The sequence below is a fragment of the Rhipicephalus microplus genome, chromosome 6 (genome assembly GCF_043290135.1).
Source record: "Rhipicephalus microplus isolate Deutch F79 chromosome 6, USDA_Rmic, whole genome shotgun sequence".
Lineage (NCBI taxonomy): Eukaryota > Metazoa > Arthropoda > Arachnida > Ixodida > Ixodidae > Rhipicephalus > Rhipicephalus microplus.
Window position 1 is genome coordinate 138832014 of NC_134705.1, and position 22301 is coordinate 138854314.

At 44.3% G+C, this 22301-nt stretch overlaps 2 protein-coding genes across 3 annotated transcripts in view; both read right to left on the reverse strand.

Annotated features, from left to right (window-relative positions):
• The window catches only part of LOC119168435 (papilin), a 44005-nt gene that overhangs the window by 7520 nt on the left and 14184 nt on the right, over window positions 1–22301 (reverse strand). Inside the window, exon 11 of the mRNA XM_075867846.1 lies at window positions 19707–19903. Coding sequence (XP_075723961.1) covers window positions 19707–19903 — 197 coding nt within the window. The remainder of the gene's footprint in view (window positions 1–19706; window positions 19904–22301) is intronic.
• Window positions 994–13639, reverse strand: LOC142765554 (uncharacterized). 2 transcript variants are annotated; one of them, XM_075866708.1, is made up of 6 exons: window positions 13485–13637; window positions 10176–10232; window positions 6858–6923; window positions 6052–6114; window positions 2064–2123; window positions 994–1206 (listed from the first exon to the last, which is right to left on the reverse strand). In XM_075866708.1, exons 1-6 carry the CDS (start codon window positions 13525–13527, stop codon window positions 1034–1036), a joined length of 462 nt encoding a protein of 153 aa, XP_075722823.1. In that variant the 5' UTR covers window positions 13528–13637; the 3' UTR covers window positions 994–1033. The 2 variants fall into 2 exon arrangements, with proteins under 2 accessions (XP_075722823.1, XP_075722824.1); XM_075866709.1 differs by lacking the exon at window positions 6858–6923 and having other exon boundaries at window positions 13485–13639.

A 22301-nucleotide genomic window follows, 5' to 3' on the forward strand; every position in this document is an offset into this window, starting at 1 on the left:
TCTTCTCGTGCGTCATTTGTGCGTGAGCAGTTCGCTGCACGTTTAGATCTGCTTGCCGTTCTCAGCATTGCATTGCAAGTTGTTGCTATATCATTCATCGCTTCACCTTTGCGGTGAGACTGTGACTTTCTCTATTACGCTGACTGTTACCTCACGATCCAAAATAATGATCACTAAAAAAAAAAAAGGAGTGAGCCCTGAGGCTTTCAAAGCTTCATAGTCTATTGTGACGACAATTCTAGTTGCAGAAGTTGAGTTGATTTTATTGCTTTGTAAATCTTCACTCTACTTCATCGAGTCGCCATGACGGTTCTGCGGAGATCCATGCTGGTTAATGATTAAGGATGTGTCGCGTGAGTCCACGCTTTTCCCTTGCAAGTAACAGCAGGGCTAAAACATGCCCAAATTATTCCGCATTCCCCGCAGGGAAACGTACAGCATGCTCATATCGTGATTGATGGTGCGGGCACTCAAAGCAACAAGACCATGAGCGCTGCAACTGAGGCTGTTGCTTCGGCATGAGGTGCTGGGAAATTAGCCTGGTAAAATAGGGCTTGCTAGATGAGTGTTCTTGACATGTTACTTGGCGTTGCGCAAGTTACTCGGACGTTTCAGCCACTTATTTTAGATGACTTCCATAATGTGCTTGTGCTTGATTTATTGATCGATATGTGGGGTTTAACGTCCCAAAACCACCATATGATTATGAGAGACGCCGTAGTGAAGGGCTCCGGAGATTTCGACCACCTGGGGTTCTTTAACGTGCACCCAAATCTGAGCACACGGGCCTACAGCATTTCCGCCTTCATCGGAAATGCAGCCGCCGCAGCCGGGATTTGATCCCGCGACCTGCGGCTCAGTAGCCGGGTACTTTAGCCACTAGACTACCGCAGCGGGGCAATGTGCTTGTGCTGTCTACGTGGCTGGTCCAATTAAAAATAATAAATAAAAAAACTTGGAGTACCGGCGAAAACAAAAGAAAAAAACAACAAGACCCCGCTGTACGTTTATTGAAGAGGATTCCGCACGGGCTTCAGTAGTTATCCGAAGAAGTAATGATTTCGACAACTTTGCGGTAATCGTGCTGTGCCTCACAATGAGGGAAATTTTCAGTATGATAAATATGAACGCCACACTTGCCTTGCGGGTGGAAAGACGCGGAGGCCGCGGAGTGATGTATGTCAGGCCAAATAATGCGACTGTCACCTGCGGGAAAGAACAATACTCGTATAAGCGCAAAACGCTGTTTCGCGCTTTTCTGCAAGGACTGCCCTCAGTTAAATGCGGGGATTCCCAGTGGAAATTCAATGTCGGTATCTAAAAGAAAGTTAAATGCTTGCCTTAACTTAAGTAAGGGTTTAGCACCGAGGTGGATTCAACTTGCCTCGTGTAATCTTCCTTGGAATGTTAAGCTATAATACAGTTAGGGCAAAGATGAAAATGTGTGCAAAGCAGCACGATAACGAGCCCATTTTACCACTATTTTGAACCTATTCGTCACAAGATTATTTTATGCGTTTGTCTTCAAGATGTGGACCATCATTTACAGGGGTTTTCAAAGGTTCCCAGGCTGTGCTGCCCAAGGAATGCATGATATAGTGACCTGGGAAGTTTTGAACTGTACATTAACCTATACTTGTGGGATTCTTTTCGTCAGCCATATTCAATGTAATTTTTTAGTTTGAAAGTTCCGTTATGTGTGTTCGTGTGTTGCCTTTATTATGTGTTCTTCAGTGTTCTCATAAAGGAAAAAAAATGATTCTAACGTACTATTGAGTCCGTACTTGGAATATGTTATTTCGACGTTTTTTTAAACTCTTTTGAATGAATTAAAAAAAGACTGTGTTCTTTATGTTCCTAATGCAGCCATGCAAAAAGACAGAATCATTTCTGCCAAGGAAACTACAAAACATCGTTATTGATTTTTTCATAAATGCCGCCACAACGTAAGCATCACTTGTGACGAGAATGAATAATGCCCTTGAATTATTATATTTGGTACCTACGGGCTCTGTATCAATGTCGGAGAAGTTCAGCAAGAAGAATATATAAATGCCACAAACCTGGTGGATTGAAGGACGAAGAGGAGTGAGTTATGTCGTGCCAATAAATACGGTCCGCATCTGCGAGAGATGTTTATTATGTTATACTGTCTGCCAAACATTCATTTGTGGTGTGTTTCATGTCTTGCACTTAAGTCAACTAACCGTCTCAGGCGAGAAAATAATACAATAAAATTATGGCATTGGCGATCGCTGTCAAGTGCATGTGTATGCAACAAAAGGAAAGCTAAATGCATGCTAAGGACCAACTTGAACGCAAGTTTGAGTTAGATCATCAGGCAAACTTTAACCTCATTCAAACGAATGCTCTAAATGCAGCGTGGTACATATTTTCAGTGTTTCGAAAAACTTGTACCAGTTTTTCATGCGACTTATATTACTCAAAAAGAAAAAAAAACTCGCAACATATCTGCGGAGTGAACAATGATCTGTGGGGGCGAAGCCTCCGTCCGTCCGTCCGTCAATTCGTCAGCTTCTATCACACTAGAGCACGCTTCTAACGGGGCTATATACTTCAGATTTTCTTTTAATCTTCGTCGTCAGAATGCAGTACCAGCTGCGTTTGGGATCAAACCTCGTGAATTGTTTGTAAACACGAAAAACTCCGGAATCATTACAAGAACCATCTAGAGGTCATCATCTATTGCTCTCCTAGTTTAGGTGCGATTGCATTTGCAGTTCATGAGATCGCAAGGTGAGACAGCGTTGTTTCTCGTCTTGGGGATTTTAGGCACTTCCTAAATTTTAGTGAAGTGACCTTGAGTTGAAGCGGAACTAGTATCACATATATTTACTATTTTGGTACGAGGAGGGAAGTCTTGCGATCTAGATGAAAATCTAATGACATGTTCTCCGACGTCGTTTAAGGTTGCATAGTATTAAGTAACTCCAGTTATGTAAAAATAACGAAACTTACTCTTCAATAGGTTTACTTATGTACTCTTTCTGCTTCTCAAGTGTTCATGCTGCTCGCCTTAGTGGTATAGCGGTTACGCTTATGGACTGCTGGCCCGATAGTCGTGGTTGCGGTATTCCGGCCTTGGTAGTCGCATTAAGATGGGGACGAAATGGTAGAGGGCTTCGTGCTGTGCGATAATAGTGTGCGTGAAACGACACCGGATGGTCGAAATTTGTGCCCTTCATTACGGCATCGCCTCATAACCACAACGTTGTTTTGAGACTTAAAACTCCCTGTGATAATAATTAGATAAGAAACCGGTAAATATTACTCAATACAGCGTTTTCTGCACACCTTCCATGGGGCTGCTTTTGCAAACTCCTATGAACGGCTTTTCGAAGCCTTTTATCATTGGTGTTAATCAGAATATTTGGTGAGGAATTGTTTATGTATAGAGTTTATTCAATGGGGCATTTTGTGTTTCGCTCTTTGAGGACCCCAGGTTGTCAATGCACACTTTTGCTTTCGAAGACGTTTTTGAGTGTGGCATGCTGTCGCAAATTTTACAAGATACTTACGAACGATGAAAAATCGGAGACATTGCACATTTCATCGTTCTAGATCCGTGTGTAGATGAAGCGAAATGCTTTTAATAAAAACCTGGAGATAAAATCCGTCTGCGATTGCAACAAACCGACACAGGGAACGCAAGTGCAGTTTATGTATGGCACGTTTTGTGGACGCCTCATTTAAATGTGATGATGTTATGTCAAGTTGTCTAGAATACAGGTACGCCTTGACTCTAGCCTGCTCCAGTGGTGCGCTTCAACACGTGAGGTGTATGGTTTCTTCACAATTTCATATAGGGAAATGTTGCGTTTCTCAACATGCTCAAGAAATATAATAAATGTTATTGAATTGTTACGCCTCAAAAGTATAGGTAGACGTAGTTAAGGCCTGTGGCAATCCAGACCTCGTAGGGTTCAATAGCGTGCTCACCTAATTACGTAGGCCTCTAGAATTGCGCCTCTATTTAATAGCGGCTGCCCGAGTGGGTTTTCATCTCATATTCTGAGGTTAGTGGTCGAGCTACTTAACCACTAGGACACGGCAGCTTGTGTGGAAGCAATTATATTGGTACTTGAAGCACGCATGTATTTTATGATGGAACGGAAACTTGAATTCGGCATGCTTATTTAAACACGCTTTTCAACTTTTAATGCTGTTGCTACGTTATTAAAAAGCGGCTTAAAGTATAAAAATGGTATTTTCTTCGAAGTACTCTGCTAATGGGGCTGGCACCTACTCAAGAAAAAACAGACAAGGTAAAAAGGCCTGGGTGATTCAGGGTGACCTCAAGCGTTACTTCAGAGAACAATAAAAAGCAATGTGATCCAAAACAGAAAAAACCAGCCAACACTACATATTGTTTCCAGTCAGCATCTATATTTCGTTATCAAATCTGCATTTTTTCTAATTATATATTGTGACTTCCCAATTATTTCGTCAAGATGGACTGGGCAAACTGCTTGTGCTTTTTTACGTTCGAAGTGCAGCTCCAGCAAAAGACAGCCATTGCCACCAGCAGGACAAGGCCTCGCTATTCGTACTGCCAGAAACTCAGCAACAGCTTTCTCACGCGAATGACTAGTGATGCAAAGAAATAGTGCCTCTGAATTATGATTTGCGGTACGTATTGCCTTTCTGGAAGTGTGGGACAACATCAGCAAGAGAAACATACTTATGCCACAATTCTTGCGGATTGAAGGACAATGAAGCTGCTGAGTGATGTACATTAGGCCAAATAATACAATCAGCATCTGCGCGACATGTTTATATTGTTAAACTGTCAGTAAAACATTACTTTGTGGTGGGTTACAAGTCTTGCTGTAATATCGATGAACCACTTCAGTAGAGAAAATAATACACTTAAATTATTGCATTGTGGTTGACTGCCAAGTGCATGTGTATGAATAAGCAAACTCCAACTGTGTTACGAAAGATGTCACTGAATGGAGCTTGGGATATATGTGGAGTATTTAAAAAAACTTGCGCCAATACTTCTAACTACTTATCTTTCTTGAAAAAAAAAGGTGGCCCCGTCACGGTGATCTAGTGGCTAAAGTACTCGGCTGCTGACCCGCAGGTCGCGGGATCAAATCCCGGCTGCGGCGGCTGCATTTCCGACGGAGGCGGAAATGATGTAGGCCCGTTCGCTGAGATTTGGGTGCACGTTAAAGAACCCCAGGTGGTCGAAATTTCCGGAGCCCTCCACTACGACGTCTCTCATAATCATATGGTTGTTTTGGGATGTTAAACTGCACAAATCAATCAATCAAAAAAAGAAGGTGGTTTTGTTTGAACTATCTGACGTTATTTTCTAGGCTGGAAGTGCGGTACGTATTTCAGCTTTTTTTTCTGCCCTGTTGGAATGCAGCACCAGCCCCAGTTGGTATAGAATCTCGCGAATTCCTTCGGGGCCTCGCATAACCGTAGCCATTGATTCGTCGCTACCCTTAGCAAATCCTTCAAATATAGGATCGTGCCTGTATTGCTGACAATAACAATGTTTTTTTTTTGAGCTGGTGTTCGTTTGAAACTATCTTTGCTGGTTCTTTTACTGCCAATGTTTTGACCGAGATCAAGTATCTGTTAGGTGGGTGGTCAAAGAAGGATAACTTCGTTGAGTTTCGAGCAATTCAACATGCCAAAGAGCTTCGCTGGTCATCTACCTTCACATATAGGAATGGCTTCTTTTTTTTTTTTTCGAAATCACTTGCCTGAAAGCATAAACCACACTCTCCTTGCCTTGCTCAGAGATTACAAGCGTATGCGTGGTGAGGTGAATTGAATCAAAAAGAAATGACCGGGAGTAACTGAGAACTGGCGAGTGAGTACGATTGTTAAACGTATTCTATTTGCACTTACAGGTACGCTTCCAGCTTGTATTTGTTTCACGTGTGACCGAACGTATAGGCTTGTAGCTAGATGAATGCAACGATGCTCTTTCTATTACACAAATGCGAATGCGACGTCGCATCACGGGTCAAAGCGCGCAGGAGAAGCGGACATAAAAAGAAGCACGCTTACCTATCGTACTGGACCGCAGGTCACCATCGATGTTCTTTGGGCCAAACTTTCGATCCGTCGGCGCTGTGCAGGGGTATAGTTTTACTATGAGAACTCCTAGCGCTATACACAAGAAGGATATCTGAAACTGTTTGTCATTAGAGCGTTTGTGCAGATGCAGATGGTCCTTCATGATGTGTTTCCAGCTTCGTCAAGCAAAAGAAAAAAAAACAAGATAAAAGGGCTGGCCGATTCAGGGTGACCACAGGCGTTACTGTAGACAGAAATAAAAATATATGTGGTCTATGACAGAACAGCCGACACACACACACACACACACACACACACACACACACACACACACACACACACACACACACACACACACACACACACACACACACACACACACACACGCACGCACACACACACACACACACACACACACACACGCACACACACACACACACACACACACGCACACACACACACACACACACGCACACAAACACACACACACACACACACACACACACACACACACACACACGCACGCACGCACGCACGCACGCACACACACGCACGCACGCACACACACACACACACACACACACACACACACACACACACACACACACACACAAAAGCCATCACCGTCCGCAGGATAAGACCTCGCTATTCGCATTATCACTAATTCGGCAAAAGATTTCTCACGAGAATCATTAGCGATGCAAAGAAATACTGCCCCTGAATTCCTTTGTGCTAGCTATGGCCTTTCAGAAAATAGGGTAAAACTTGAGAAACAGAAATATACAGATGCCACAAACCTTGTGGATTGAAGGATGATGAGGCGGCCGAGTGATGTATATCAGGCCAAATAATACGATCAGCGTCTGCGGGAAATGGTTATCATGGTAAAATTGCCAGTAAAACGGTACTTTGTGGTGTGTTGTGAGGCTTACCTTCAAATTGTAAAAAAAAACACTAAAAGCTTAGCTTCAAAAGCAGTGGCATACTTCTCAAAGGAAGTGTCCAATTTTAATGCAAGCTTAAGATCGCGGGCCGAGTTGAATCACCTATCATATCAAATTTCTGTAGAAAGTTAGGATTGTAAGTGAAGTTACACCATTTAGGCACCGAGAGGAATATGTGCATAATTGCAAAGTAAGTGACGTTTATTCCAAGCGTGTCAAGTCATGGCTTGGTGGAGGTGCGGCTTCGTTCATGTACTGGACGCCCCCATCAAGCCGTGAACCTAGCTCACGTCACGGAGACGACACCGACGCCAGCCTCAAAGCTTTTCGAACACTGCAGGCGCAGTTTTTACCGAAAATTACATACAGTAACTGGCTTATGACAAAACTTGATGAAGGAACGTGGCAATAATATTGTTTTTCGCGCATGAATGGTGCAACTGCTCACTATAAAAGCGAAGACTTTCGCAAGAAATAAATTGCTGGCTGTTCAGCGCTCTGTCTCTCCTCGTCTATGCCCCCTGTCGTACGTGCTGCTAAGCACTCTCTTGAAATAACGCGTTCGGTGTTCCAACAACTGAGCTACCAAGGTGGCTATCGCCCTGTCCACAGTATGGGGTATGCATGTGCAATAATCATAGTCAAAATTAAGAAGAAATGGTCATGGGCAGGGGCACATAGTGCGAAGTTAATATGACCACTGGTTATGAAAGATCACAGGCTGCAAGGGAAGGTAAGCGGGTGAAGGGGAGACACAAAGTGAGGTGGGCAGTTGAGATTAGGAAGTTTGCGGGTACAAAGTGACAGCAGCAAGCACAGGACCGAGTTGACTGGCGAAACATGGAAGAGGCTTTCACCCTGTAATGGGTGTAGTCAGGATGATGATCATCATGATGATGTGCGATAATCCTGAGCGTGTTGATCAGTGCCGTCAGTAGCCACGGCTGCGAGTGTGGAACACTCTTTATCTGCCTGTTTGACGTAACGTAGCGCGTGAACCCATTACAAGCTGATAGCTGACGAGTAATCTTTCGTATTCTACCTGAAGGCACCAAGTCTGGCAGAACTAGACCCCCGCTATGAAGGAAGGAAAGAAGCGTCCTTTAAAAGCTCGTCTTCTTTGCTAGACACAATAATAATGATACCTCACAGACATTCAGTTAAGCGACAGTATACAGGATGTCACTAGAAATAATTCTAATGTGAATGTGAAGAAGTAAGGGGGCTCGAAAAGATGACTTGCCCTGGTGCAGGGACAGAACCTGCTACTTTCGACTTCGCCACTAGTTCCTATGACAAGATGAATTGATATGAAGCGAATTTTTTACTTGTGCCAGAAAAGAGTCGCCGTTAGCCTCGATGTCTCCGTGGTGTTTCTTATAAAAGGGAAGCATTAACGCATCCCACCGCCTGTTGTGTTCTATGCGCCAGTAAAAGCGCCACACAAGCATGAATACGTACGAACTAGCTCTTGCCTTCTTCTTATTGGCCCATGATTTGCCCAGACGAATGCTTCCGCAATCGCGCGCTTGATGCTTTACTTAAAAAACCAAGCGAATCACAGTTTAATGTCACAGTCAGGTGTCACATAACGCGAATTTCGCAAAGAGTAGGTTGTCGAATTCTCCAACCGTTTACAATAGCACGATCTTGTTCACAAACAACTGTGACGCATACCCACTGTAGTTGATTGTGGTGAGTACAAAAACTTCTGGCATAATTCTTCGTTGTCGTCAAGCACAGCACAAAAACAATTTCACAATGTTCCTTGCAAGTATGCGGCAGGTACCACGATTCTGTGGAGAATCACGAAGGATGTGACACACTGAATGCCTGCCTTCTTTGATTAATGGCGCAGTGGGTACCCTGCAAGTGCGCATGATAGATACTTGAAGAGTGTTTAAAGAAGACTCTCAAAGACTGTTCTTTCAGCTTTCGTTGGGACAGTGCGGCGCGTTCCGAGTTATAGGCCTGGTGTTTTTTTTTCTGATGCATAGGCTCGAAGCATCTTTATTTTGAGTTAGTATTCGAAGTTCAATACAACGCTACGTTTAGAAAGTCTGTCATTATGCAGAGTAATAGCATTGCCACACTCCCTCCTCAAATTCATCCTCACTGTCAGTAATTATCAGCCCAAACCACGCCTGCAGCATTCGAGAAGCTTCGGAACTGCAATAGATCATTTTGTTAAGATTGCGCCAACTTCGCGAACATTACACATTATCTTGGAACCAACGTGGCTGCTAGCGATAGCGCTAGAATATTCGATGGCCCGTGTATAAATGCCGACGCGCCTCACTGCTTCTCATGTTTAATTCCAATGGCAAATTCAGATCACGTTTTTCTGCTCTGAGAGGAGCAACCACATTCCGACGGTGGACTGGGAGCGTGAACTCTGTGTTCAAATGGCAGATTGAGAGGAACCGCCGATCACGGACGGCTCCGTGGAGCAATAATTCTTTCTCTGCCGAAATCCGCGGATTGGACCGGAAGTTTAGGTGAAGTAGTCTGTGTGCCCGCTTTTCATTCAATCACCGATGGATGTCCGAAAAACGCTTTGCGCACCCTCTCGTGCTGAGTGAGTGAGTGAGTGAGTGACTGAGTGAGTGAGCAAACTGTATTTACCCAGCGAATTCAAACGTGGGCCTAAGCCGCACCAGGGGCGGTGGAGAGACCCTGTCTCTCAGCCGCCTCCCGTGCTCGCTGGATGGCCCATGTTTGATCTGTCCGATCTGAGCTGATCAGCGCGGTTCTCCACCGCGCCCCAAGCTGTTCTGGGGCTCCCTCACTACATTTCCGTTCACCAAGAACTCCCTTCGAGACGCGCGCGTTCCAATAGCAGGTTTGGCGAGAGCAATCCCGCTCGGATCTGCGCGCTCCATTCGTAATCTTGCCCCGCGCTCGCTATCTGCCGTTAGAATTCAACATCAGTTAAGTGAAGGCTGACGCTCCATTTTCCGCTACCTGTACCAGTGTGTATCGCTCTAATCTTACTTTTCGTTGCCTGGATACAAGTTTGGCCCGAATAAACGGTTTCATCTTCGACCTGTGGTCGGTCCCTTCGTCGACGTCACGACCCCGTGAAAATGTGCTCTGCTTGAAACAATTTAGGCCGCAATATTGCCACAAACATGACTGTGTTACTTGAACAGCGAGGAAAACTGTACCAACCTTCGAGCTGAATTCTTGGAGAACCTGTTGGGCCACTCGTTGCCAGTCCAAAGAAACCTGTTGGAAATCCCAACAAAGGTAAAGTCATCGTGGAATGAACAGCGCAGAGATCTCTGTAGTGAAATTATTCGTGGTGGAAAATTTATAGTGATAGACCTAATGATACAGTACATGCATAATCATTTTACAACATCTCACGACGCGTAAGGACAAACAGTTATAGAAGTATACGTGTCAATCAAGAGAAACCTTTGACAAAGGGATTGATTGAACGAAATGTGGAGTTTAACGTCAAACAAACCACCATCTAATTATGAGAGATGCTGTAGCGAAGGGCTCCGGAAATTTCGACCACCTGGGGTTCTTTATCGTGCGCCCAAATCTGAGCACACGGGCCTACAACATTTCAGCCTCTATCGGAAATGCAGCTGCTGCAGCCGGTTGTTCGGTGAACGTCGAGGAAGACATTTGCATCGCTCCAAGTGTGACGATGTGAATCAATGTTCGAGTGAGCGTTCTAATCTTTCATACGTCAGAGCGAGCCGCCTCATTGGCATGGTTGCCTTCAGCGAACGCCCCAGCAATGCTCCAAAATGACGTTGGTTGAATAATACCACCATCAACCACTGGTGTATTGTCCCACAAAAGTAATAATAACTGGGGTTTTAGAAGTGTGGTAGCTTGGGCTAGTTCGTATGGCATGATGATAGTTATAGCGCGAGAACACAACGACTACACACAGACAAGAATTTAGATCTCAAAATCACCCTATCAATGTGAGAGACGCTGTAGTGCAGCGCACTAGAAATTTAGACCACTTGGTGTTATTCAACGGGCACTGATATCGCACACCACGCGGGCCTCTATTATTTGGCGTCCATTGAAATGCGACCGCCCAGGTTGGGGTCGACCCCGTGACCTTTGGGTCAGCTGCCGAGCACCGTAATTACGTCTCCACCACAGCGGACATCCCACAAAAATTTGATTGATTTTGGGGGTTTAGCGTCCCAAAACCACTATTGGATTATGAGAGACGCCGTACTGGAGGGCTCCTGAAATTTTGACCACCTGGGGTTCTTTAACGTGCAACCGACATCTCACAAAAACAGCATGCTAACAAACTCATAAAGCTGTACAGAGAAAATTTAATTTGCTTTTTCAATGAATAGCAATCAGTTCATTACCCACTTGTAACTAATCTGCAAACTACGAGGCTGTTTTGTCAATATAGTGTGTTACTTCGCAATCTGTAGGTGCAAGGCGCTTATTTGGGCTAGCTCGTACTTTATTGAACTGTTAAGTAGCGCTGACTTCGGGAACGAGAGACAAAAAAAGACGACACACAAGCGCTAATTTTCCAACAAAAATTTGTTGAAGAAACACATGACAATTATATATGTAACCGCGTGCCTGTGCAGCTTCACAACCAAAAAACCGTGACGCCCCAAACTGATAAGCTTCAGCTCAACGGCAGTTACGTAGAAATTGTACACAATGAAAGTTATGAAATCTGGTGGTGCTATGAGGCAGTACACCTGCAAAAAAAAACAGACATCTTTTTTTTTTGTTACAATGCAATGGAAGGCATGCTGATACGCTGGCTATAATCCTTACAGCATCATAGGGCCTCGTGATTTCTTAACTTTCAATATTATTTTCTTCTACGTAACTGCTGTTTAGCTAAAGCTTATCCCTTAGAAGTCTCGTGATTTTGCGGTTGTGAAGCTGCGCATGCGTGGGGTCACCTATATAACTTTACGTGTTTTTTCGATAAGATTTTGTTGGAAGTTTAGTGCTTCTGTGTCGCCATCGTTGTCTCTGTCTCTTAAGTCTGTAGGTGCACTGAGTTCAGTGCCATACAGTGGCAAAATGAAATTAACAGGTAAGACCGATTTGCCGGCCTTTCGCCTCCACCTATTTCTCTAAGTTTCTTTGGCCATTTTCTTTTTTTTTTGCGCCTAACGACGATGCTGTTTTGAACTTCGCTGCAAACACGTGCATCCGAGGCGTTGCCAGTTCGGCTTCAGTTTTCGCATATGCCTCGTAACCGCTTTCTAGCCCAGTCACTGTGGCGTTTAGATGCGATCCGAATTCTATTACCGGCCTCGGCGGCTGCGTTTCCCTGCGCGGAGCAACAAACGCTCGTGCAGTAAATTAGGCTCTAATCAAAAAACAGCGTGGGTTCAAAAACTAATTAGAGTTTACTTCTGCGGGGTAACTCGTAATAACGTTGCTGTATTGGCACAAAAATATTCTAAATGTCAGTGATTTTCAAGTTACATCTCGCCGTATCAACACAGAGCGCCGAAAACAATTAATAGGCTGGAATTGAAAATCTTAACGGCAAGTTCTTCGTCGATTTTCGGAGCCCTCCACTACGGCGTCTCTCATATTAATATGGTGGTTTTGGGACGTTAAGCCCCACTTATCAGTAAATAAAGTTTTTCATTGATTTTCACATGAAAGTGGGTTGTGACACATGTCATTAGGTTTTTTTTTTCAACAATGTCATTAGGTTTTATGGTATAATTTGATTGGCTTGGTCAGAACCCTGAATTTTAGTTTGTTTTCCTATTGAACTAAAGGTCACATGCTTACGCAATGATATTGTAACCTCTCTTTTCATGAAATAGACCGGGAATGCTGTTGCTGCTTTTTGCGTGTAAGTCTTTACCGAAAAGTATTGCGTAGCTAAATGAAAACCTCGTCTACCATTGGAGATGCGTACAAACTGGCCAGCATCAAGCACTAATTTAGCTCAATATGTGAGGAACAGGAAAAACAATGAATTAAGATTTAATTGAAGAAACAGAAGAAATATGACGTGCTTATGTGTGCTTGGGAACCTTATAGTGTAAAGTCAACTCTGGCGAGTGAAATGTTCATTGCCATGCAAGTTTGGCGATTTTTTTTGGGTTCTGTTTTATTAGTAAACTTGTGCTTTCAACTTATGGGAACAACTTTTTTTGTTTATTTCAGCGGTGCACGGAGGGATGGAGCCGTCGATGTGCTATATACCTCAGTATTTTCACAGGAAGCAAGTTACAATAGAACAGAGCTTATGAAAACGAGCTGAGCAAGAGAGCAGAAATTAACAAACAATGCTAACTCATCTATTTTGCTAGTTTTTTACGGTTTATAATTTCTGATCATTTCGCGCTATGCGCGTATAAGACTCTAAGTGACAAATTCATAACATACATCACGGAGAGATTGTTCTACGCAAAACGTTGCTTCTTGAAATATGTCTTTCATGACTCTGTTAATCTTGCTGCGGCTTTTGAGATCGGGTTGTAGTTTAAAACTTACCAAATGTAGCGCCGAAGAGTGCTAGCAAATTGAGAGCCTTCATCTTGTGACCACGAAAGCTTTCGGGAAGAGTGTTTGACACAATGAAAACTCGGAGCACCTTGTAGAGGCTTTCGTGGCTGTCACCTTATCGTCAAGAGCTGTAGGCCACATGGGGAAGCAAGGGCGTTATCACGAATAGCGACGCCACAAAAGTGGTGATCCTGACAGCAGTTTTGCAGTCGTGTTGTGTGGCATCTTGACCAGAAAATGTATGAAAAAAGACAACACGTTTTTTATGGAGTAATTTTCGGTACCACAGAGATGTGACCCCGCGCAATTAACGACATTAAGATGGCTATTGCGCGGGTTACACAACCACACACACACACACACACACACACACACACACACACACACACACACACACACACACACACACACACACACACACACACACACACACACACACACACACACACACACACACACACACACACACACACACACACACACACACACACACACACACACACACACACACACACACACACACACACACACACACACACACACACACACACACACACACACACACACACACACACACACACACACACACACACACACACACACACACACACACACACACACACACACACACACACACACACACGTGTGTGTGTGTTTGTAAGCGTCTAACGCACACTTCGTGCTCTGTTTGCATGACTATATATAGATATTCACAAGTCACTGTAGTAGTATACTTGCGCTCTAATATTGTAATGTTTGTAATTTTTGAGATACACTTAGTTTAGGGACATGCATTCAAGAGGAATGGTTAAGGGGATGAGTTGCTTTGTATTAATGTCTTCAAGAAAACAGCGCATAAAGAACGAAGGCAGAAGGGAGAAAAGACCCCCCCACCCCCCTCTGGTTCATTCAACACTGAACTTTTATTTTGAAGAAGCCTGAACTTGTGCATATGTACCCACCACTGTGGTCGAGTGGCTAAGGCATTCAGCTGCTGACCCGCAGGTCGCGAGATCGAATCCCGGCCGTGGCGGCCGCATTTTCGATGGAGGCAAAAATGTTTGGGGCCCGTGCGCTTAGCTTTAATTGGACGTCGATATTTCCGGAGCCCGCCACTACAGCTTCTCTAATTACCATATGATAGTTTTGGGACGTTAAACCCTCGTAAATATTTCGTATACGTTTGTAGATTCTGGTGTCAGCCAACGCTCAGTGGTTACACAGAGAAAAATTATCTTTTATTGGGGAACGTACTGTCTAAAAAACCAGGGTCTCGAAGCTGATCTCTTTTAACGTGCGCGAGATTTTTTTTCTAACCTTCATTTTTTTGTGTGTGTGGTAGCTTGTATGTTCCCCATGTTTTTGTCTTCGTTTTGTGTGAGCCTATTTAGCTAATGAAATGTTGAGTCAATGTGATAGCCACATTTTCTGAAAATTGTCCGACACGAAGCAAAACGCAGCGTTTTCAAACTTTAACTGAAATTGGTGATGGGAGAGGCTGTTTGCATACTTTGTTCCTTTCGCGTGCGCTCGTGCACAGTCTCTAATAAGGCACGCCCCCCTTGAGAAAACACGGGTTTTTTTTGCATGGTTGTCGTTGGAGCTGCGTGCGTGTCGTGGATTGCGTTAATGTGAAGAGGCCCGTAAGCGAGCGCTAGGCTCACTCTGTTGTATCGCGGTAGAGAGTGGAAACTTACTTGAAACGCTGTCTAAGCTGTGTTTTTTTTTGTCTATAACAGGGCGGCACGTGCAGAAGTGGTTAGGCACGCGGAACCTGAAGTCAGCGCGTAGGTGTCGAGCGTGCTGCTGACTGCGTAACGTGTCTTATCTAGAAACCTTATGACTGCGACACGGTGCACTTTCTTTCTAATGATTCTCTATAAAACAAGACTATTCGTCGCACGCGAACGCAACGCGTGGTTATTATTTAATGGCTTGTATGGAGTACCGAATCACAACCACAGACACCGTTTATCCCGTAGCCACACTTCGCGTTTTCTAATCCGCGTCGCCTAAAATGACACAATTCATAGGCACACTTCTGCATTCGCCTAAGATGGCTCGAAGCCGAAAGCCATCTTTAAGAGGTAAAGTCCCCTGAGACCGCACGATGTCCGTAATCCGCCATCCGGCGTCTACAGAAGATGTAGTGCAGGTGCATTTGAACAAACTGAAACATCTATGAGCAACAAAAAGGTCATCAAAACGCTGTTAACCAGGAGAAAGAAAATAGGAGGCCACAACACCGTAAAGCATCGACATTAAACTACCGATCAATGAAAGAATAAGACAGAACAAGAGGTTAACAAGAACAATATAAAAGGCTCTTAACCAGAAAAATTAGAGGGACAAGATTCTCGATGTAATGCACACTGCTTCGCCCCATCATCAGCACTGACTACGTAGATGTGTGTGGATTTTTTTTCCTTCTAATCCGACTTTCTTTTCACTATCGCGCTCCCTTATTAAGCTTCACAAATGCACCTTATGTCTTTCACATCTTCTCTCTTTCACGGTAGCCTTGGTTTGAGGGGGGGGGGGGGGTGAGGTTAGTGTAGCTGTCTGGTATAGGCCATTTGAAGTACTGCATCATGATACCAAGAAGCGCCGACAGGAAGCGCTTGGATATTTTTGGCGTTCAGTGGACTGAGAGAAAGGCCAGCGGGAAACGAGACGCTGTTCCTCGTTCAATGCTCAGATACGAACTCTACCTCTCGTTCGCCTGAAGAGTTTCGTGGTGTACGCATTAGTACATTACCCTGTTAAGCAATCACGATGATGTAATGTGGTGATGTCATCATGTGATGTCACAAAATTCGCAGAGACCTAGGTTGCCGTGTTACTGGGAAGCGCACTCCTTCGCTTTCCCCTCCTGAAATGACGGTGCCTTGAAGAAGTATAAATATTCAGTACAAGTGTTATGTGCTTGTTGATGTCATCTTTGCGTGCACTCAGCATGTAAAGGTGCACAGGTGTACGTTGGCAGCTTCACCTTCTGCAAATGTAAAATCGTGATCGTGGACGGTAGCCACCGTATTGAAGATGTACCACTAGGCGTCAATGAGGGGGGAGGGGGACCGGCGTCAAACGGTAACGGTGCTACGGCTGCGAAACACCTATGGACATTGGTCAATCTTTCATATATTAATGTAAAATAAACAGCTATACTAATGTGGAAACACGCTTTGATTTATTGCTATACCGGTTCTTCTGATGAAAGGGTCAACCACATTTGCCCCCCAAGTCGCACGTATCTGTTAACCTGTCATTTTAATCGGCCGAAGTTGCTCAGCAGGAGGTGAATGCGCTATTTTTGGTAGCGTTGCTGATGGCCTTGGCTGGCTCTGGGCTAGCACAGACTAACTTTGGACTACAGTCAGGAAATACTGGCTATTACAGGCTTATGTCGTTGGCTGTCGTTTATTGTTAGAATTTGTTGGCTGGCTAGTAGTGACTAACCATTCCTAATTTTGGCCAGTGTTGGCTGGTAAATTTCGCATACTGGTGGCTTACAGCGACTGCAGTCGTGTAGTGTTTTGTGTGTGCATTCATGCCACAGCGATAAAAACTCAGCTGCCCTTTTTCTACCACCAAAATGGGGCCAACCGAAGCTTGGAGTGCGCATGTGAATACCTGAAGTACTCCTTTCTTTCATTTTTGCTTCGCATTACTGACTACTCTCACCTTCCATGCTCAGAATTGGGCAGTTGAACCTGCGGTTGCCGCAGGCAATAACGGGCGTGCACTCGTATCCAGGTTACAGTTGAGTTTGGTGACATGAACACATAATTGACCTCGACAAAGAATTGAGATCACCACGTAAGAAGGAATTACTGGCTGAGTAGCTCACGATGAACATAGACTCAGTAATTAGAAAACGGAGTCTAGAGGTGCGTCCGTGGGAGTAGCGCATTCGAGGGCCGCACTGGTGCACACTCGCCTGCGTGGCTTTTACGCCTACGACGCTGGCGCCCCCGACATTTGTAACTCATAGCAGGCTTCGCTTCAATGCTGCATATGTTCTACAATGACTACCGTTCAGAGAAGCGCACCTCGACCTGATAGGAGTGTGCCAACATGACGTCCACGCCAGCTTTCCGTTGCGTATATCTTTCTTTGGTTAATAAAAGCGATGGTTTTTCGTAGCTTCATCTGAATGGGAATAAGTGAGAAATAAAAACGAAACAGAATAGCGCTTGCAAATATGAAAAGGCCTAAACAATTAAAAGTGACGTTTCGGCTACCAAGTAGTTGCCTTGCTCACCTGTCAAGCGCGGCGTCCCGCTATAATATGCCCTCCAGGTCAGTCATGACAGCATCACAAACATAACAACTGAACTTAGAGAGAAACGGTGTTGTGCCTCGAGACACTTATTCAAGGCTGAATATTACGGTATAGGCAGCTCCTTGTCGATGTTCCGCATTGCGCCGAAGGCCGCAGTGAATGACACCTGCGGTAAGTTTTTGCCACCACATTGGGTCATTTGGTGTTGCAGTGTAAAGAGCGAAAATAGTACTAAACAAGCGAGGTAGACACATTATTCGTTGACAAGTTGCGGAACGTACGTCTACCTTTTTCGTTCATGCTGTTTTGCGCATGTAGTTCTCACTTAGTCTGCGACTCATAAGAGGTGGTTCAGCTCTTTTACGTGGCTAATCGTTAATCCTTTACGATTTGCAGGTGAACCAGTTTCATAGTCGTAATTGTCGGTGCTAAGTACAACCGCACGCGCCATGCTTGTGTATTGGTTATGATGCTCGATTGATGTTACGAAGATCACGGGATCAAATCGCTCCATAAGTGGCTGAATGTGCATGAAGGCGAAGTAATTCAGTGTATTGCATATAAGCGCACGTTAAAGAGCGTCGGATTATTCGAACTTCTGGAGCCCTCCAAAACGACGCCCCTAATAATAATCGCTGATTTAGAATGTAAAACCACAACTTTTCTATAGATTATAGCACATTTTTTTTGCGATTATGTCAAGGAATCTTAGACTTAGCACAAAAATAACCGCAAACCTCTAATAGGCGCTGCTGAGGACCATAGGTTTTAGTATAGACGAAATTACAGCAGCCAGATGCAGTGCCAATTGGATTTTTTAAATACCGGCCATTTCGTAGAAACGGTTTCCTTGTTTATCAATACGCAGTGGAACATCCCGCATTCGGTTCGAGCAGATGATGAGAAATGACGAAACAGATGCGGAGAAAGAAGGCTTTATTTTTTAATATACAGGATGACCTTTGAGTTGAGCTCGTTTTCTAGATGCTTCGCGTCCGTAATGCACTTTAGCTGGTGATACTCGGATAGATTGTACCAATGTGCTCATTATTCTTCTGATATGCTTTATTGCATGCTCACTATGACAGGTATCATTTGGTGTGAAAAATGTATTTCACACAATGGTAACTTCACTACGCCGAGGTAGCTTCCTGAATGCTGATAACCGTTAAATGTGGTCCCGAATCGAACGACACTTGAAGCTGCTTCCTGCACGTTCCCGAACTTCTTTCGAGATAATACCAAGTGCGTATTTAGGAATTTGTAACGCCTATAATTGTATTGTTCAACCAGCGTGAACAAATTTTCCTCTAATGGTGGGCCGTTGTATAGTAGGGCTAGTTGGGGGCTCATGACATTAACAACCCCGCTAACACAGTAGTGGAGGGCGAGCAAGAAACATATACGGTGAGAGGAGCGCTGGCAGTGCACTTTAATTTTATGCGTTGCAAGTAAACGTCGCAAGTAAATAACTGATTGTTATTGCTCGTGTCGCTGGGTATGTTTTCTCCTAGCCTTGGGCTGATATGTACCGGTTGTTGGTGTTGCCGTTATATAATTGTTATTGCTAGATGTAGTGTACACAGCATGCGCTCTTCAATTTTCTTTTTGTTTCGCACATTCATCGGTATTTTCTTGCGGCCATCTTTTAACCAGCCTTTACACAAAATTCTTTGCGTAGTATTCATTTTCGCGCTTCTTGCCACACTATATCGAGTTTTGCAACAATGCAAACCATACTCCTGCGCATTTGCGCCAGTGTTTGATTTCAACGTTTGACTGGCGGATGTAGAAAGTGGCTTTTATTTCAGTGTTTTTTTGTTCTGATTAGTCCAGCGTGTGCTCGTGTTTATAGGAGGGGCGAGGAGAGGGGCCATATCAGCCACGAAAAATCTCATTGGAGAAGTTTTATTTTTTGCTTAGGCACGGGGAATGACGTCAAGGACAGTCATGCATTTCTTCTGGCACGCATCGTAGGTGAAGAAGTTGTTGGCGTTGCCTCCGCATCCTCCGTAGACGAACTGCTCGCACGTAGTGGTCAGCGTGTTGAAGAAGAAGCGAGGCATGTACGCCTTGCAGGGTCCCACGTCAGCCGGATAGGTACACACTTCAGGTGGCGCCACTGTAGAAGAACGAGGTTATTCTGTTAGTACCGCGTCGCAAAGCAGAAATGTCGCTATATCCAAGTCAGCCGCTGTGGCTCAGTACCTATTGTGCACTGATAAGCAGGCCGTCTTGATTTCCACTCCCGATATAAAAAGGCCACATATACTGATTGGTGCGAAGACAAAGGCTTTCACAGAATTAAAGATAGCGGCATGTTAAAGTGATCTCCGCGTTTTCAAAATATTCCAGAGTTACCCCATGAGGGCACGTGTTTAGCACTGTATTGCGAATTTATGACGTGGGCACGATGAATTCACACAATCTTTATCTAAGCTAGCTAAGCTCAAAACACACATGGTGGCAGATATTCGTCCATATTGCCATTTTGTTGCGACGTCAGCCGTTAGTGTCACAACTGCAAGTCATCGTGCTAACTGAGTACCAGACCGTAATTAGACCCAAAGAAGCGAGCAGTGCTGAATACTAAGAATGCCATTCACAAAAATCAGTTGTGAATATCCTCTTTCGCAAATCAGTTCTGTAATACCGATAGATTTAGAAGGCTACACCTATGCACCGTCCGATGTCAGTGGGCGCTGAAAAGCACCTGATGGTAGAAAGTTCCCGAGCCCTCCACTATACGGTGCCCCTCATAATTACATGTTGGTTTCGCTGCGTAAAAGCCTAGACTTCATTCTGCGGGGCCGAACAGTGTGGCGAAAGCGTAAAAGATGAGGGGTACTCATAACTACCGCAATGAAGGCCGTACGAGTTTATCAGAGACAAAGTTGGCTACTTAAAAAACAATTGTCTTAAACCGTATATTGAATATGGGGCAGACAGCTTACCGAAGCGGTCACTCTTCCAGTTAAATAACCAGTGCAATTACAATAGGTATAGGGTAAAGGTGGATTCGTCGACGAGTTTAAAGACATAGACACCAAGTTCTGCAAAAACTCACGTGGTGATTTAAGGGTTAAAAAAAATAAAATGGCGAGTAGCAGCTTTTCGGGAAGAGGAACAATACGAATGAAAGAAAGGTAGGAAGACCAACCAGGGGTAAGTCCGGTCACCTACATTGCATTAGACAAAGGTAATCGAAAATTATAGAGAAGGAAAGGAAGGTCACTGTTTTGGCCAACGGAACAATTCCACGTTTGGTTGTTTGGTGAATAACGCGCGGTGAATCACTGGACCCGGACCCACGTACGACGATGGGTCCCGGTCCGAAAACCCTAAAGCGTTAATTGGCTCACGCCGTGAAATGTTCCTCGTCTCCCATTTGACCTGATAAACGTTTTCCAAGGGCAATTTCATCATCATCATCAGCCAGAGTACGCCTTCTGCAGTCCTGGGCTTGTGCTGTACTTGTCCTGCATCCAGTTCGGGGCTTGCAGCTGCAACTTCATACCCGCAAAATTCCTAATCTCACCTGCCCACCGAACTTTCTTTCGGCTCTGATGCAGATGAATTCTCTTGAAATCTAATCAGGTACTCCTAATGACCAGCGGTTATTTTTCCAACGAGTTGCATGCCTAGTTCATGTTTATTTCGTGGTTTAGATAAAATGCCCTTAACACCCGTTTGTTCCCCAATACACTTTGCTGTTTTTTTGTGGCTTAAGATTACATATATATTTTTTCTTTCCATGACTCACTGCGTCGTCCTCAGTTTAGTCGAACCCTCTTCGTAAGCCTCCAGGTTTCTGCTTCGTTGGTAAGCACCGGTAACGTGGCAGCTGTCATGCGATTTTCTCTTGGCAAACTAGTATTCATGATTTGACGGTGCCTGCCAAATGCGCCGCACCAAATTGTCAAGATAAAAACGCTGTTATGCTCTAATGGCAAAAAACAAACAAACAAACTGTGAGATTACATTGTATTGTGCGCACACGCGGACATCACCTATAATGTAGAACTGTTGGTCGAAGTGCGAGGTGGGGACCATATTATCGTGAGTTCTCGAATTCGCCTGGAATCGAAAGAGTAGCGGCATAAACTGCTGCGCGAGAAGCCAAATAATGAGTTATCGTTGAGAGGGAAGGTAGACGAATGTGGGATTTTGCTCCACAACAGGTATTTGGTTCTAACCGCGGAAGTCGACTGAGGTGTTGGCGTAATGAACAATATTATAACAAGTATCATTATGGAGCGTGCAGTAAAAGTAGAATATACAGTCACTGGACAGGACACTAGCAAACTCTTCCAGGAAAAAAAACTTTAATAAACAACGTCAAAGCATGGAAGCCTCCAATCCAACTAATAAGTTGAAACTGGCAGAGCCTTCGCACTTATTCTGTAGGTGTTAGGTAGCTGACATAAAAAGGTATGATGCGCAGAGGCTCGACCATGCTTTAAAAAAGAACGAAGTCTCAAAGCCATGAAAAGTGGCCAAAAACAAAAAAGCATATGCAT